General features: G+C 31.5%; 2 protein-coding genes across 5 annotated transcripts in view; one reads left to right on the top strand and one right to left on the bottom strand.

Annotated features, from left to right (window-relative positions):
• Positions 1 to 9,641, top strand: part of LOC106073604 (ribonuclease P protein subunit p29-like) — a 25,961-nt gene extending 16,320 nt beyond the window's left edge. For all 3 annotated transcript variants that reach the window (XM_056035150.1, XM_013234215.2, XM_056035151.1), the window contains exons 4-7: positions 3,046 to 3,272; positions 4,243 to 4,311; positions 4,614 to 4,789; positions 5,631 to 9,641. In XM_056035150.1, the coding sequence (XP_055891125.1) occupies positions 3,046 to 3,272; positions 4,243 to 4,311; positions 4,614 to 4,789; positions 5,631 to 5,767 (609 nt within the window). In that variant the 3' untranslated portion in view covers positions 5,768 to 9,641. The remainder of the gene's footprint in view (positions 1 to 3,045; positions 3,273 to 4,242; positions 4,312 to 4,613; positions 4,790 to 5,630) is intronic.
• On the bottom strand, positions 4,612 to 18,810 carry LOC106073603 (3-ketodihydrosphingosine reductase-like). 2 transcript variants are annotated; one of them, XM_013234214.2, is made up of 11 exons: positions 18,639 to 18,810; positions 16,149 to 16,278; positions 15,668 to 15,757; positions 15,167 to 15,229; positions 15,004 to 15,069; positions 13,521 to 13,616; positions 12,660 to 12,851; positions 10,958 to 11,041; positions 8,740 to 8,823; positions 8,363 to 8,464; positions 4,612 to 7,225 (listed from the first exon to the last, which is right to left on the bottom strand). In XM_013234214.2, the coding sequence occupies exons 2-11, from the start codon at positions 16,257 to 16,259 to the stop codon at positions 7,106 to 7,108; spliced, it is 1,008 nt and encodes a 335-aa protein (XP_013089668.1). In that variant the 5' UTR covers positions 16,260 to 16,278; positions 18,639 to 18,810; the 3' UTR covers positions 4,612 to 7,105. The 2 variants fall into 2 exon arrangements, with proteins under 2 accessions (XP_013089668.1, XP_055891124.1); XM_056035149.1 differs by having other exon boundaries at positions 18,592 to 18,810.
• Positions 18,811 to 19,002: the final 192 nt, after the last annotated feature.

Genomic DNA, 19,002 nt, shown 5'->3' on the forward strand with positions numbered 1-19,002 from the left:
TCATTCTATTATAAAGGGCCTTTTGAATAATGAGAAAAATATTCTAATATGAATTTATAGTCCCTTAATACATTGCAAATACAACCGATTTGTTCTTTGAAAAGATAAGATACCCCACATATTTAGATTAAGGTTTTGAGGATTGCCGCCGAAAAAAAAATATTCGATTAATAATATTCAATAAAATTCTAGCATAAATTGTGAGTTATAGTCCTAAATTTATTTAACTAGAAAAATATGAGATAGAGTAAAGGTTGGAAAAAGTCGACTAGGAAAAGATTATCTGGCTTTTGAACTCATCTCAACCGTGACTGTTATATTGAAAAATTTCGTTTGAATTATAAAATAGTTATGATAAATTTATGTCAAATTACACAAACTCTGTCTGGAAAGGGGAAGGGCGGTAAAATGAAAACGATTAGTCCTCGCTCCTTTTTATAATTTCTGCTATTGATTGCATTTTGCATTAAAGATTAGGGCTTGGGCGACTCGATATAAGAATTTATTTTTTGTTGAATTATAGTCCTAAATTTGTTGAATTTCAATCAATTACTCTGCAAGCGTTTGAGTTTTATTGTTCGGGTGTATTCAATGTAGTTGATCAACAATACAGAATAAACAAGACAATTGATTTAACGAGTAAAGAGATGTGGTCAACATTGATGAACAATTCATAATATATTTATTCCAAGAAAAGGCCACAGTAAAAGTCTCTGTCAAATAAACACGTCTTTACCCTAGAGAATTCTATCGCTAACTGATTTCCAGTCTCTAGCCCAAAAAATCCCAAATGTCACTAGTCCCGTTCAATATACGTCTTCTATGGTGCGTCGCTAAATAACTAATACTATAAACAAGGTGTCTAACAATGGTCAATGTAAAATATGTAAATGTATATTTAACTTGTTACTAATGTAAATCTCTTAAAAGTAAAGTGCAATCTGGGTTGTATAGTGGGTAGATGTATGTGTTTATGTCTTTCAGATCATATACTGGTCATCAGGCTTGTAATTTGAAGGCCACGGACCTCTGGTGCTGGCATCAAGGGCTTAATACTGATATTGAATATTAGTTAATAGTTGGAATCTGAATTGTTGTAGGTGAATATTAAGTGGTTTAGATTAATTCATTTGCGGCTTACAATATTTTATTAACAGCGGTAACATCAAGTATACCTATTTATAGCTTCATTCTTAGATGGTGCCGAAGTATATATTAAATTGTAGTCTGTTGGCCTATTATTGAGATCTAGATCTACAGTTATATAGATCTACGAGCATTAGGAAAACCAACTCTACAACAAAAAAATTCATCCAAACCCTCCCTACTCAAAAAATAAATTAAGACTTTGTGTCGGACTGATTTTAACAACCTGGTCAGATAGACATGTAGTCCTAGTGTAATGTGTATAATTGATGATGGTCATGACCATCACACATTTTTTTCCCTTGGGCATATGCAATAGTGTTGAGTGTTGAAAATAACTCATTGGTCAGTCAAGCATGTAAATCTATTGTACCCGTACATTAGTTACAGAGGTCAAGTGTTTCTTAACCCTCCAGCATTTTTTTTCTATGGTTGCTAGATCTAATGTGGTGATTTTAATTTCTTTTATGTGATTTTAAACTTTACTGTAAGATTTTCCATTATATAAGTCAATAGAATAAAAAATGAAAATAGCTTTCTTTCTTTTAATACAAGGCATAAATACACATACATACATGCACATCATCGTTTTATTTTATTGTGCAAGAATGTAAGAAAGATCTTTCTTATTACTGATTTTATCGTTGTTTCTGTAACAAAAGTCATGCTAGTAGGCCTTGGGTTGTCAGGTGTGTCATGTCCTGGCCTGATACATATCTAAGTATATTTCAAAAGTAATAACTAATAATGATGAGTTACTTGACACTCCCAAATGATTAAGAATATTGTTATCCAAGCAAGACACTTAAGGCAGGAGTAATATTCAAAGTTAATACGTTAGTTCAATAGTAATATTTATTTACAGTGTCAGTATGTTGTCTTAGCATGTTGCATCTATCCATTCTGGCTTAAATATGGTCAGTGTCTATCAATAAATATAAACATTAATAAATTCCATAAGAGACGTTAATGGAACCATGTCCACTTTATACATATTGATAGAAATGTAAGTACAAGGTGTCCTTTTACTATCTGGCCAACTATCCTGTAGTGATATTTGGCAGGAGCTAAATATGGCCTCAGTTGAAAAATGGCAGGATATTCGGCTGGAGCTACTATCCGGTGCACTCCTAGTTTAGATTAGGTATGATACTTAGTTTTGGGCTAAATCCAAGTCTATGAGCTTAAAGCTTCATTGTGATATATTTTGTAAAAGTGTGTGCATGTTATAACTATCTTGAAAAATCAATACAAGAACTAGATCTAGAATGAATATTGCTTTAGTTCTGAGTATAGACTTGTAAATGTTTAATGCTGTCTTATTCAGGGGCATATTTAGTATTATTTTGTACCTCCATTGCATCATTGACTGGCAACTCATTGGATTCAGAAAAGTATAAAAAGCACTATTGTTTAGTCTTTTGAAAAAGAAAAGTGCTTAGAAACCAATTTTTTTTTGCTGTGATATTAATATGAATAGATATCAGTAGGATACTTAGAGTACTTAACCTTAGGAGGCACAGGTGGGTGAACAGTAAAGCAATTGGCTTCTGAACCGGGATTCCGGGTTCAAATCCTGATGAAGCTGGGAGTTTTAATTTCGGATCTTTGGGCGCCTCTTAGTCCACCCAGCTCAAATGGGTACCTGACATTAGTTGGGGAAAAGTAAACGCGGTTGGTTGTTGTGCTGGCCACAGAAACCGAAGTCCTTTACATCATCTGCCCTATAGATCACAAGGTCTGAAAAGGGAACTTTACAAAGCTTTCAAAGCTTATGATATATATTTGAAACCTTTTCAAGACACATTTCCTTAATTAAATTTCACAATGCACTTGTGCCGCTTAATTCTCCAATAATGGTAATGACTATATATATTTGTTTTGTTTTTTTCAATTTAGGGTAAAGAAGCAAAATCAAGTTGGTTCTCATCGTTCACAAATACAAATCTACCAGCTGAAAAATTGCAGCCTGACAGTGACTTGAGCTCAAAGTTTGAAAGTATTCAGAGTGGAAAGAAGAGAAAGCATCGCAAGCTCAAAACAAAGGAGCAAAAAAAAAAACATTATTTGGCAAGATTAGAGAAAAGAAGAAAGAGGAGATTGTTTTTATTGCCAACTGTAGCAAAGTAAGTTTTTAAAAAAATTATGTGATCCAGTTAATAAAAAGTAGCTATTATTGCTGGCACTATGTTGAGAAAAAGTTGTAAAATTACAAAAAGAGTGTAAAAGGATTTTTTAAGGGTCAATTTTAAGATTTCTATCATGAATTGGTTTGAGCTTACTATATTGTGAGAACTTTCACTATTATGTATTTCCATTATATAAGTCAATAGAATAAAAAATGAAAATAGCTTTCTTTCTTTTAATACAAGGCATAAATACACATACATACATTATTATGCACATATTATCAATACAATTTATAGATGTTTAGCCTTGCATATATGTACACACATAAAGGCTGCTAAGTCCAGAATTCACATGCTAGGTTTGACAGAACCTCAGTGTACTGAGTGTCATGGACATGTCAGATACCCTCTACCTGGTTTAGTCGACCAGTGGCTGCTGTGCATGTTACAGCCACTGGGAGCCACAGGTGAGAGTTGGGTACTGAGTGGGGACCAAGAATGATCCAAGTTTCCCTCAGTATAGGTTACCACTGCCTGTCCACTAGAGGTACCTCATACACCCCAATAATTAATCCCCATCATTAAGCTTTATTGGAACACCTCAAAAGTGTGAACTTACTCCAGTTACCACAGGACACCACATGATTTGCAATGGTAATAAATGTAAAGCTGAACATTAAAGGTGGCTGAAGCACTATACCATTATAAGGTGATACTATTTATTTTCATTTTCTCAAAATGATATTCCAAAGGGTATTCTCATTCAGATATATCATTAATAAAAATTAAAACATATACATACATGAAATAGATACATTTATAGAAATGTTACCATAGTGAATAAAATAGAGATATCTCAAGATTTTTATTTTTTTTGTCACAATAGGTCACAAGTTTATAATAATAGATGATGCATTATTTTATGCACCCAAGCACAAATAAATACTAATAATTTCTCTTTGCACAGATACAGTGATTTTGTACCATTGAGAGACATGTGGATAAAATACATTGAAGACTTGCTAAATTTTTCTAGGTATAGTTTATTTTGTACTTGACTTTTTTTTTTATACCTAGCTCATATCAACTCACTCTGTCTGTCTGGTTAAAATTATATATTTATCCCATTTCCCATTCTTAGATCAATTTCAAATTTTGCACAATTATTCGTTGCAATGACAACACACAAATAAAGAAAAAAAAAAAAGTTAATCAAGACTAAGACTATTTTTTTTCTAAAGAGAAATTTAAGTATGAGTTAAACTAATTTGTGAGACTTGAATGAAAATGCTTATTCTTTTTTTTTTTCTAACTTTAGTTTGTTCCTTTCATCTTCAGCTTGAATGGTCCTAATTTGTCATCAGCAGCCCAGAAACTAATGAAAGCTGATTTCCATGGTTGCCCAATTACAGTTGAACAGTCCACGTGCCCTGGACATCTTGGCTTACAGGGCATTGTGATAACAGAAACACAGAATACGTTTTCAATTGTCTTGCCAAATGATACAGTGAGATGTAAGTTGGTTAAAAAAAAAAGTAGATAATGATATTGAAGGAAATGTCCATGTCAGAACTTTTTTTTTGAGTTTTAGATCTGCCTCTGCATCATCAAGCCATCTATTTGTGATCCTGCCTTTTTATTTTTTTTTTGGCTGGTGTATTATTTTGACCCCTCTATTCTCTGACATTCCTTAAAGGTGCTTTTCCCAATGTAATCTGTTATTTTTCTAAATTTGGTATGTCTCCTTATTAGTGGGTGTCCTCTATCCAGTTTCATCTTGTATAGCGCCTTAAATTTTTCTAAGAGTTAATACCTTTCCCAAGTATTGTTAATTTTGTCATTGTTCTGGTATTTTTAGTCATTGGTATAATTTCTGCTATGGGGCCATGGTAGCTGAATTGTAAAGTGCTAGGTTTTTTAAGTGAGGTGTCTCAGATTCAAAATGTATTTCTTGCACTTCAGTCATCTTACACTACCAAACGCAAATGTGTCAATAGATTTTAATTAAGCAGAAAGTAAAATAGATATCCATTTAGGGTTGAAAAAAAATCTTGCTTGTTCCTTACTCTCTCGGACTATCAGCGCTTGTTGTTGACTTGGGAACTTGAAAAGGGTCAAGATGCCTATGTGTCAGTGATTGACTTGTATCTGGATGACTGTGTAATTTATTTTCTCCCCTCTGACAGGTTTTTAATCAATAATTTTTTGGTTTTAATGAAACTGCCTTTAAGGAATTTATGATGTTCTCCAATGTTTTTGACATTTTAAAAAAATTAAATTATTTTGTATTCATATTATTTGAACTTAACCAGTATGTTTTATTTATGCAAAAAAAAAAATCTTTTCTTTTCCCAGGTATTCCAAAATGCAACAACATTTTTAGTTTTGTACTGCACCACCATGTGTTTACAATTTATGGCAATCAGTTAAAAGTAAAGCCAGGAGAGAGATCTGGGAAAAAATTTAAATCGAAACCTACAATTGACATGTAGTCTCTAACCACTACTAGAAATGGTATCAAAATCTTGGTAATAGTGTACAGATCTGTTGGTTTACTTTTTTTTTTTCCATATATATATATTTTTTTAGACTTGTCATTTTCATATTTAACTTGGACCACATTACTTAAATATTTCTCTAACAATAACTTCCTTTAACCTTTCTTGTTTTTTAAAAAAATACATTTATATCCTTTTTTTAAAATTACAACAACTGATGAATGAGGATAAGATTCAAGTATCATCTCAATAACTGTGGTCTCGACTGGGGCACAGTCCACCAACCAGCTTCCTCCAGGCATCTTGTTTCTGGGCCAGTCTCTGCAACTGTCCCACATCTTGCCCATCATGCATTTCATCTGCTTCCAAATTGTTGTGTCATGTATTCCTGAGCCCTTCCCTCTTCATCTTTCCTTGGGGGCTCCAGGTGAGTGCTTGCCTTGTAATGTTGGACGCAGGAAGAAATGAACACAGATTGTTCAAACAATTATATGTCAGGACAACTGCTTTGTCTGCATTTAGATATGACAATATATGTAAGTTGCAACTGGTTTTGCATAGTGAAATACTGCACTCATTCCTAATTTTCAGAATCAAAGACATATCCATTATCTGGCAGGTATGTTTATGAACTGTTTTTTTTAATGTCTTTAATGTGCTTTTGCTATATATTAAATTATATTTATTCATAGAAAAAAAATGTGCACATTTAATTTTATATAATGCCTCCTTCAGTCTGGAAGTGACTTTAAATCATCTCATAGAAGTGAGATGACTGCAGTCACCGACACAGCTGATGTCTTAAGGAATGGTAAGTGCTAATAGATTTTGGGATCAGCAGTGTTGCAGGCTCATTTAGGGTGTAGCACTGTGCTGCAAGCTGCTTAAGGGTCACCAGCTCCTAATTTTTCTCAGGGTTGACTCTTTAAGCCTTTCCCATTTTAGGGTATAGCTGAAAGGCAGCAGAGGTTTAATTCAGAGTTTTCATAGTAGAAAAACTAATAAGGTCACAAAAAATTTGCAAAAGAATAATTTTGATTGAAAACCAATTTAAAAAATGATTGAAACGTGTTTGATTGCTTTAAAAATGCTAATGTACAGGATTTTAACTAGAGATAAACTTTCAAATATATTTATTGGGTTAATTTGAGACAGAATCAATATATAGTGGTGTATTCATATTTATTACAGAAAAATGTACAATACAACATTGTAATGATATCAGTAAATAACATTATTTACAAAGTATCAATTCAATTATTGTGTTCTTGAGATATTCAGCTATAACAAATCAGCAAAGCTTTTTTTTTTCAACATATAAAACAATAAAAATTATATTTTTTTCTTTTCACTATTTCTGGTTTCTCTATCAAGTTTACATCTCCTCACAATTCTGTCAAAGTGATCCAAGTAAAACAGTGAGATGATGCGAAATATGCCCATTGTCACTACCTGTTAGTAAAGTAATCAAGAAACATTTAGATAATGGAAAATTTGTTTACAATACTATTCTGTACCTATTAAACAATTAGCAATGTAACTATGACCTCTGCATATTAAGGAATTTCTTTTGAAAATTACACATTCACTACTCCATATTATCAACTAAGAATTTTTTAGTACCCTTGTTAAAGTTATTCTTTTAGCTAATGTAAAGCTAAATGTTCTTATTCAATTCATACACTTTTGTACCTGATGTCAATTTATTTTTCTTTTATATCTGAATACTTTCAATTCTTTTGCTCATATATATGTTTACTGTACAGTGCAGTACAATTATGTTTGAATAATTCCTTTCTTTACAGGGTAATTTCATTTTCATGTGTATGTCTTCAATTTTTTTGTTTCATTCTACACATGTAACTAGCCTAGGTTCATGTAAACTTTGTTTCAATTTAAAATCTAAACTAGATGCTCTGTAATATGATTTTTATTTTGTTTCCATTTTAATATCTTTTTTTTTTCCTAATGTAAGCTACAACCTGTTAATGCTTTTTTTTTTTTTTTTTTTTCAATAAGTACAAATTTGATTTAATTATTTTTGAAATTTCTATGTGCAACAATTTATATTTCTTTCAATAAAACGTTTTGTCAGCTGTTTCCTTTATGCTTTATATGTAACCTGGGAAAAATACTACATGTAATTTAAGTGTATACTGTATCAAAAGATATTTTATACTCTACTATTAAAAAAATGATTATACCTAACCCAAACATAGGGTCACACTAAAGGAGAATTTCTGGTCCCGAACATTGTGTTAAGCAGGGACTCACTGTAATTTTAACTATTACTATTCTCATCAACTAAAATGTATAGACATAATCAGGTCAGTTGAAATGTTTTTTTTATGCCAAAATAATTATGTGAATCACTGGGTCAAGGAAAAAAGTTTTTACTGGAAAGGACAAGAAATACATTTAGAAAACAAATAAAAATGTCATTGAAGACTCAGTCAATTATTCTAATTTGTGCCATTTCGTGATATCTTGTAAGTCTTGTACCATCTGCTTCAGAAACTGCTTGGACACAAAGATAAACTTCACTTCAAGAATAGTTCTATTTCTATGGGACATATTTGTGTGACTTACTTGTTGTGTGGCTTCCATCAATGAGGTGACAGGAGAGAAACCACAAGTCAGGCAGGATAGCATAATACCATCTAAACCCATTGAGCTAAAAAATCGACCTCGCTATAAAAAAGAAAAGATTTTTTTAATACACAAAAAAAAAAAATATAATCATTAAAAAAAATGGATGGAAAAAAATATGATCAAATGTTTTTCCTCCACAAGCTACCATCTTCTACCTAGTGACTCCCCAAGAGAAAGGGTTGGCTAAGAATAATAAACAGATGGTTAAGAACTAAAACATCTTGGTAACCAATTTGAAAATCAGAATGCCACAGAAATTAAATTTTGTGTAATTACAGATGAGTGTAAGAAGAAAGAATCAATATTTGACTTACCACTGTATCTGCCAGTATAATTGATGCAACATTCTCTGCAGAAAATAAACCTGAAGTTTCTGATATTAATTTTGTCTCTAAAGGCTGAAATACAGAGTAGTTATATTTAAATGTTTAAATATTCAAAGAATTTTTTTTTCCTTTCTTCTCTTGTCTTACTAAAACTTATTTTTGTATCTCTATTGGTGGGGTAAAAGTTTTAATCAACGAAATATAAATAAGCTCACATATAACAAAAACAAGATAAAATTAATTTAATCAGTTGTTGTAATAGGTAATTAGGAAAGGTAAAATACACAACTTGATAATTTTTTTTACAAAAATTTTTTATGCAGCCAACCAATTATGGGCTAACAATGAAAAAAAAAACAAAATCAAATGCTGAAAAAGATAATTACTGGGTATTTAAAACAAACAAACAAAAAAAACTAATAAAACATTAATGTTACAGACAAAATGTATCATACCAGAAAAGTTTGTTTCTAAGGACAAAAGACAAAAAAAAAAATAAAATAAATGTAAGAATCACATTTAAATCATCAATACCAACAGTAGAGCTTTGAAGACACGAAACGTACATATTCAAGAGTTTTAAGCAATACTCTTAGAAAATAGCTCTAGACCTAGACCCAGCTAGAACAGTCTAGAAGTGTGCAGATATGAATAGATAGAATTATATCCCTTGATTCAATTCTAAGCCAACATGACATTAACAATCAAACAGTTTACTGGACAATTTAAGAAATTAAGTGTGTATATTAAAAGGAAAACAAAAAGTTTATAACAGTTTTTAGTATAAAAATACCTTGTATTTAAGTATTAAAAGGAGTTTTCAAAGGATTTGAGTATAATCCCTGCATTTCAAGGAAGTGTAGTCATACTTGTTGCTCCTATGTTGATGTGATGTAAAAAGAACATCTGTGACTGGAATATCCATGGAACAAAAGCTCTCCAGAAGAAAGTTTTTTGCAGACTGAGTAAAATCATCACATCTTGGATTCAGCCCCTTTCATACTATCACATTCTACATCATCATCAAAGTCCATTGGAATGATCACATTCACCCATTCCAAAAATCTTCACGATAAGTTTTATTATCATATTGATATTTTAGAGCACTAGAAAGACACAGATCTCTGCCTGGGATAGTGCAATCCACACCTCTCTATCAAAAAGCACATAGAAGGGGAGATGAGTCCACTACAAATTGCTTTAAATGAAAGTAGAGAAGCAGTAAGTTTATTTTTACCCTTGATTATTTCCAATCAGCCATCCAGAAATACACTGATGTGCCTTCAAAGTCACCACAAATACTAGTCTTGGTGATATCTTGGTATTTACTAAAAATAGCACTTTGATATACTCTTGTAAGTGCACCTTGCAGAGATTACTGCTTTAATTTCAAGGCTGAAATTGAAGCACATCACAATTGCACTACAAACAAAGAAACTAAGTTTTATTTTAAAATACATGCACCATCAGATAATATATGCCCTTACAACCCACAATCTACTTTTCAAGCATTGACATTTAACATCCCAACTAACACAAGAGAATTGACAACTTAATTCCTGATAAACCACAATAAAATCCCTGGGTACATTGGCATCATGAGAAATGAAATGATGGACAGAGTATCAAAGGCAATGTTATTTAGGGAACAACAAAAAAGACCAGTAAACTACAACAATGCCGTATATAGAAAACAGCATGCAAAACAAACTGGAGCATATTAATTTCCTTCACTGCAAAGAGTAATAAACAATCTTTCCACTCAGAACAGGACACAGATCTTTTAATTTTCACCTTCGCAGAATAAACCCCAAACACTCACTCTTACAAAACTGTCAATCATACCTTCTTAAAATGATGCAACTATCTAATTCCCCTCAGACAAATCCTATTACAATAAAAATCCAGTCTAACCAACACTCTGTATGGCAGTGTGGAACAGATGAGAAAAAAAAACAGCATGCTACTTCTCCATGGCACAGACTGCAAAAGAGCTTACAGCTCAGCAACAAAAAGTTAGCTAGATAAAGAAGAAAAATATGTTTTCAGAACACCACATCATATTAGATACTTGACCAATCAAAAGTAGAAAATAATAAATTTGTGGAAGGCAAAAAAAAGAAAAATATTCAGAAAGAAATGAAATTCTGTTCAAGAAAAGGGACATAACAATAGCAATGTTTAGACACACACACAAATAAATTACTTTGCTTTTCTGTTCTTCCTGAAAGCCTGGTGTGTTTGTGTCTGCTGGAAATGCAAGTGTCAGATAAACATTGTAAGGCTTCACCTAGTAAATACAAAAAAATAAGTCAAGATAAAAAAATGGTTAATTCAACATGTTCTTAAAAGTTGCAATCTCTTTAGTTTAAATTGCAGAAACTATTATAAATCACAATTGCAACTCCCTTTACTTTCCCCATGTTTCTTTAGCTTAAATTGCAATCTCTGTAATTTAGAATAGTAACTTACTAGTTAATAGTTGTTTTATAGAAAAAAAAAAAGTTTTTCTCTAGCATAAAAATTTGTTATACACATAATTGCTGTTTTTTTTTCTCCTGAAATTACTCATAATTGTAATTTAGCTACAATATAAACTCACTCACTGATAATCTCTGTCTAACTTGGACAATAAAATACAAAAATTTAACCTGTTTTTACTTAAATAAACCATTTCACAAATTTGTCAAACACAATTTGCACCAATATGTTTTTTGAAAGCAGACATTCAAAAGTCTAAAGTACCTGAACAAAATTATATTCCTTCCGCTTTAAGCACTTATTAACACTTTTTTTGGTAAATAAATATCTTTCATTCCAGTTTTTTAAATTTATGTTTATCTCTACACAGATCTAGATTTCAATCTAACTGTCCTCTAGATCTAGATACTTGTCAGAGTGAATGTGAGGGATTATCCTAAGATCAATGTAATTATCAAATACTTTTTTTTACAAAGAACACTGAACATCTCTATAAAAGCGTGTGTGTCTGTGTGGAGAAAACTACTACAGTTTGATTCCTTTCCCTTGTTCAATATCAAACAAAATAATTAAATACCAAAAGTTAATAAACTTTTTTTTTTCATTGATTCTTGTTTTGTCAGAAAAAGAAATAATTGTGTAAAAATTTCAGCCTGATCAAAGATAGGTTGTGGGAGTAATAACATGTACAAACTTCTAACCAGAGTGAGTTTATATAAGCTTTGTAAAAATCCAATAAAAATGTCACAGTGAATATAAGGGACTATTAAAAGTCTTAGCATGTGTGTTTGATTTTTTTTTTGATTGGGGAGAAGAACCCGTACCTGTCTAGATCTAGATCTATGACAGACAAAATAAAAAAAAAATATGTTTAAAGTGTGGACTAAATTTCGAATAATGATGATTCTTCTTTCAAACTGTTCCATGGGAAGCAAAGCTTCAATGATTTATTATTACTTCTTTAAGGGTAAAAAATGTGAATATTGGTGGGGGAATAATTTTATGCTAGGATGCAAGTGGGTAATTCAAAGAAGGGTGTGCTTTGTTTAGAACTGTGCTTTACTGGACTTTCAATTGAGGGATGCAAAAAAAAAAAAAAAAAAAAGTGGGGTGGCCTAAAAGTTTGTGGTTGGGAATGAGGGCTTTCTATTGGAGGATGCCCAAAAAATTATGCAATGAATATACAAGGGCCAAAAAGTGTGTTGTTGTGGGGGCATTATAATGTGTTTGTGTTTGTGAATACTCTATTAGGGGTTTCAACCATAGTTCTGCTTGGGTATCTGCTTGTGTGTGTGTGTGTGTGTGTGTGTATATATATATATATATATATATAAAGAGAGAGGAGAGAGAGATACTATATAATTAAAAGCCTATAGGTGTTTAAGTTGTTTATTAATAGAAACAACAATAGATAAATGAAAACTTACTTCCATTTGCAAAGCTTCAGCCAATCCCCTGAGTGCAAACTTGGACGCTGAATATGCTGAAAAACCAAAAAGTCCCAACTGACCAGCCTGAGATGAAACAAAGACTATTCTTCCTCTTCCTCTTTCTTTCATCCCTGGTAGAAGGGCTCTTGTTGCATGTACTGCGCTTATATAATTAATTTCCATCATTTTCTACAGAAACAGAGACATATTTTCTATATCTCCTATCACAACAAGTTAAAACAACTTAACACAAAAATCCAAGTTAAAAACAAGCAATAGAAAAGAGTATACGGTTAAAAAACAAAGGGAAAGAACCATTAATTACTACCATTTACTGAAAATTACAGGGTTTAGCTCCCTTTTTGTTATATAAAACAAAATTAATTAGTACTAAATGATTAACAATTTGGTTATTTTTATTTTTTTTATTCCTGTATTGTCAATGACTATGAAAAATAGTGCAATTTTTCAACTTTATACGAGAATGGGAAGTGGGAGAAAAAATGTGTCGAAATGTAATGAGGGGATTAAATCCATATATAAATCCACATCACTCATTAAGTAGCATTTATTCCCTTTATTTCAATATAAAAAAAAATAATTACCAAAAATGTATTAACTAATTGGTTAATTTTTTTTTTATTGATTTTTGTCTAGTCAGGTTCAATGAATAAAAAAAATTGTGCAATGTTTTAACTTGATCCGAGATTGGGAAATGGGAGAAGAATGTTCAAACTTTTTACCAGACAGACAGATAGACAAAAAAAGGTGAGTTGATATAAGCTTTGTAAAAATATCCATTTTATTTTATTTTTAAATTTATTTTTAAATATTAGTAGCTGAAATGTTTAAACATACCCTGAACTCAGATACTGGAAGCTCATCAAATCTCCCCGGGCTGGAAGTCCCAGCACAATTAATTAGAATATCAACACCACCAAGAGAAGATTCAGCCTAGAAGGAAAACATGTAATGTTACATTTATTTTCCTATAATAATAATAATGGCAATGTCTTCAATTCCCAAGATAAAGTGCAGTGTTTCACATGGCTACCCAAACTCAGTTGCAACCTACATATTTTTCCACATCTGATGCAAAGTCATTGTCTGCTGGGGGTATATTTTCCTATACAGGTATTGTGATAAATAAAACTAAAATTAACTGATTTCAATAAAATTATCTCTGAACCAAAGCTTTTAAAAGAACATAAGTCTTGACAATTTCAGCACATAATGCTCAAAAAGAGAAGGAACAAAAAAAAAAAGCCTTATGATTTTTCCTTGACATAAGTTTTATAAAATAACTTATTTTTCAATTATTTATAACTATTGAGACTAGAGAGCAGACATTACAAAATGAATAGTAGACAAAATAGTCTTTTGAATCATCAACTTTTTAATTATCACACAATTTCATCAGTTTTGTGCCTAAAATAGATCAAATTTTGAGAGTGAGCAATAATGGTGCATTTTCTTTGGATTAGACACTCACAAGTAAAAAAGTAAAGTAAATTTCCCCTTTCAGACCTTGTGGCCTATAGGGCAGATGACGTAAAGGTCATCTGTTTCTGTGGCCTATGGTTAACAAGGGTGTCATGTGGCCAGCACAACGACCAACCGCCTTTACTTTTCCCTAACTAATGTCAGGTACCCATTAGAGCTGGCTGGACTCAGAGGCGCCCGAGGATCCTGAAATTTAAAATCCCAGTCTTTACCAGGATTCGAACCTCTGTCCCCGGTTTGTAAGCCAAGCGCTTTACCACTCAGCCACCACGCCTCCAGACACTCACAAGTAGCTCTTTTTTTTTTGGTGAAGTTTTTTTGTTTGTTTTTAGTATTTAAAAAAAAAAATGAATTCTTTTTTTTTATGAATTAACTATCGAAAGAGCTGTTACCTAACTCTTTCTCTCCTAATTGACGATATCATCATTGATTTGACCTCATTAAGTTAAATTAATGTTTGATTTTATAAACTTTACTTTGCATTATATAAAAAGAGCATGCATTCCCCTTTAATTCTATACCAAATAAAACACTTTCTGATAATAAACAAAAAAGTTATTCAAGCTTAATCATAACAGTGTAAAAAAATAATAAAAAGCAAACTGAAGAATTCCATTGAAACCTGGAAAATAATTATGGAGAGAAAGAGTTAAAACACCTTGTTTATTTAATTTAAACAGTGACACAGTTTATTTTTACTTCACTATTCTGATGATTACAGAAGAGTGCAATATATTATGGAGCTACATATTCCCAGATGAACAGCATATTTTGCTGAAAAAGGACAATAGAAACTTCTTTTGAATATTAAATAAGACTTTGAATAACTGAGACTTACATTGTGTAAGAGTGACTCCACCAACTGATAGTCTCCTGAAAGGTCAACAGAAACAGTTTGAACTCTCTGGTGAGAAAAAGACAAACTATATCATGTGACGTGATCATTTATAAACTTGACCTAATGTGACTATTGAAAGAATCATTTCTGTTTTCAGCATTACCTGTTCACAATCATCCTCAATAACATATTTCTGAATCTCTTTCTTAGCTTCCTCAAGCTTCAACTAAAAACAAACAAAAATTAACAGTTGATTTGAATGTGTGATATAGTGTAAGTATGGAAGGTATGAGTGTGGAGATAAATTCTGGAATTCAATGAGATTTTGGTAAGAATTAGTTTGTGAGTTAATGTATGTATTTCACCCCTAAAGTGCATTTATTACCAATAAGCACATGGAAAAGCCTACTAGATTGATTGCATATTATTATGTGGTTACTGTGAAAGGCAATTTATTTAATAAACTTGTGATCGTTTGCCAGATTAAATTATGACTTTTAAAAGTAATCAGTCAAGAAACATATAGATATAGATCTCAGAATCTTAAAAAAAAAGCTTTGATAAAGTTTTCTTAGTTTATTGTAAAAGTAGTTGATAAAATCAACAACATTATTAACAAAAAATATATTAACCGCCATGAGGTTAGATATTGTCATTAAACTACCTTATCTCTTGCCAATAGTGTAACCTTCGAGCCTTGCTGGACAGCTTGTATAGCTAATGCTTTGCCTATCCCACTTGAGCCACCTGTAATCTTTCAAGCACAAAATAATCTTAAAAGATGGCTAGAGACTTTTTAAAGTTTTAAAAAATTGGTAATATAAACTTTAATTTGTGTTATATACAAAGACCATGCATTCTTCTATAATTATAAACCTAATATAACATTTCCTGACAAGAAACAAAAAAGTTATTGAAGTTTAATCATAACAGGGTAGTGAAACATAAATGATCAAAATGAATAATTCCATCAGAATGTGGAAACTAATTACGGGAGAAAGAGTTAAAGCATAGTGACTGGAACAAAATATTTGTATATTTGGTGTTCATAATTTGTTTCCATATAGCTAGGCATATCCTAAGTAGATTAAAAAGGTACTCTTTTTTTTTTTACACACACTCTCCAGAGAAAATGATATACTTACTAAGACATGTGCATCCTTCAAATTAATCTGAGGGGGTGATATAAGTGGAGACAGCAAATAGAGAACTATGATAAACACAATAAACACTGCTAGTGCAATCCAGCCCCACATTTTGGTAGTAGATCTTGAACTATATAAAATATAGTTAGTTACTTTAGTAATAGTAGAAAGATATAGTTTATAGAGGTCTAGTAAAATAGAATAGTTACAGTAGAGCAGTGTTTCCCAAAGTGGGATATGCATGTAGTATTGTACCCCAAGGGGTATAGTAAGAATTTGAAGCAACTCATTAACTATGCTGATTTTTTAAAAATATGCTCGACTTTTAGTAAAAATGGGAAGAAATGGGAAGTAGTCATACAAGCTTATTTTTCATACCAATGTTCAATGAATATCTAGAGGAAAAATTCTAAATCAATTATTTGAGTGTATACATGAGTTACAATGTTTTCTTAATGATAGATTTGAGTTGAGAAATTGTTTGCATGACTGGCAATGGTTTTGCAAACTAACATACTTAGCAGATATATTCTATGTTTCAAATTACCTTAACTTATCGTTACAAGGGAAAGGGAAAACAAAATTTAATAAAATACTCTGAAAGACACAAAGATAAAGACACATTCCTCGTCCCATATGCTAGGACAAATTTGTACAAATACTCCTTCTTCCCTAGTGCTATTAGAGCATGGAATGGGTTGCCTGAGCTAGCCAGGAAAACCAGTGACTTGGCAGAATTTAAGTCATTGGTTAATATGCATGACTAAATGCATGACGCGTAGGATGTAATCATCTTCTTTTTTGAAGTAACGTCTGTATTATATAAGATAAGATAAGGGAAAGAAATTTAATTGTTTCACATTCAAGATAAAGTAAACAATTCCATCACAAAAATAAATTTATGGCAAAAGAGAGTTGGTAATAGACTCATTTCTCTCTCTTCATGAGTTTAAAACCATTTTGGCTACTAAAATTGATGCTGATACTCTGAAATGCATAACACACCATTTGAAGAATTTGTGAATGGACTGGAATAACTATTAACATGTTTTAAGCAAAAATATTAAATGGATAAAATATTGGTTAAATAAAAACATTATCAAAATATCAATACCAGAAGTTTTGTCACTAGAATGGGCTTTAGACAGATTTTTAAAACAAGAAAAACAAAAAAAAATACTTTAAAAAAAAAGCTTATATTAAGCTTAATTCTATCAATTAGTTTGTATCAGTCATTTAATTAAATTTGTAATAGATCTACAACTACAACTAAATAATCTTTGGGATTAGAAATATTTTTACCAATTGTTTTTGTTTTGCCCAATTTCATGCTTTTAGCTTTTTCAATGCACTATGATCCTTTCACTTGTATGGACCAGTTGCCAGGACCGGAGTCTGGGCACTAAGTATGACCCAATTGTAATAATGATATTACCATTGTGGAATCTTCACACAGGACTTGGGGTGAAGAGATCCCCATCCACACCTGGCCATAGTATAAATACTTTCTAATGGTCAAAGGAATAATGGAGCGCATTGCAAGCCCTCCCATTCCCTAACGGACTTTTTGAAAGGTGCAAATGTGTATCTGGGGGCGCAGTGGCAGAATGGTTAAGTGCTCGGCTTCTGAACCTGGGGTCCTGGGTTTGAATCACAGTGAAGACTGGGATTTTGAATTTCTGGATTTTTAGGGCATCTCTGAGTTCACCCAAATCTAATGGCCACATGATACCCTGCTCGTTAACAGATGACCTTAATATCACCTGACCCATAGATCACAAGGTCTGAAAGGGAAATTTTACTTTTTTAAAACTCTTTCTCTCCTAATTGACGATATCATCGTTGATTTTACACCATTCTGCAACCTAATCAACATTATTATCGTCGATGCTTAAAACATCAGCAGTTTTATTGTCTTTCCTTACTAAATACTTTTAATTGTTTATAAATCAATATTGAGTAGTTTCCCTTTAGAAAACAAATACTGAAATTTTTTCATTTTCATTTTATTACTATTTATTTTTTGGTGAGGGTACTCAAAGATGCAAAAAATTTTTGTTGAAAGTTTAAGTTAGTAAAGTAAAGGCTGCAAATGTGTGACTAGACTGAGACTCAAACTCACACATTGACATTAGTATTACTATCTGATAGGCATAGTCATGTCATAGTATACTAAGTCTAAGTATATATAGTCAATATAGTAGTATATATATTATATATGACACACTAAAAGACTTAGACTAGTAAGACATCTAGAGGTAGAACTAAGAATAGTTTTAGGTCTATTCTAGAATTATTGACCGAATAGTAACTAAGTAAGTAAAATTAGTAGATCAAGCAAAATCAGCCTCAGGAAGATGATCATCATGATCATAAAGTTAAAGATTATTAAACATTAAACTTTAATTAAACTTGATTAAAGATAAATGTCAAATGATCATACTTGGATCGAAGCAAGATCAAGATCTGAAGATGAAAATATAATCTAACCTTGGTCTAGAATCTAGATCTATAGGTCTATACTAGAATCTATAACAGTACTAGATCTAGTTATATTTTTTTTTTTAAAGTGGTAACGACACGTTATAATGATCTAGAAAGCTAAATAGTCTAGGCTTGGGGTTGTGTACTTTTGATTGTAAATATAAACAGTGACCTTTGCGTATAAACATTTCCGGATTAGATATCTAGACCTAGATCTATATATAGTATAATATAGATCTAATTCTATATTCAACTTTTTACTTATGCATCTAGATTCTATATAGATCTAGGTCTAGATCTAGATAATCTGGATTTATAGAAATTTAAAAGAGCATTTTTACAAAGTTGAAAAAGTAGAAAATATAATAAC

Source organism: Biomphalaria glabrata, chromosome 7 (assembly GCF_947242115.1).
Source record: "Biomphalaria glabrata chromosome 7, xgBioGlab47.1, whole genome shotgun sequence".
Classification (NCBI taxonomy): Eukaryota; Metazoa; Mollusca; class Gastropoda; family Planorbidae; genus Biomphalaria; species Biomphalaria glabrata.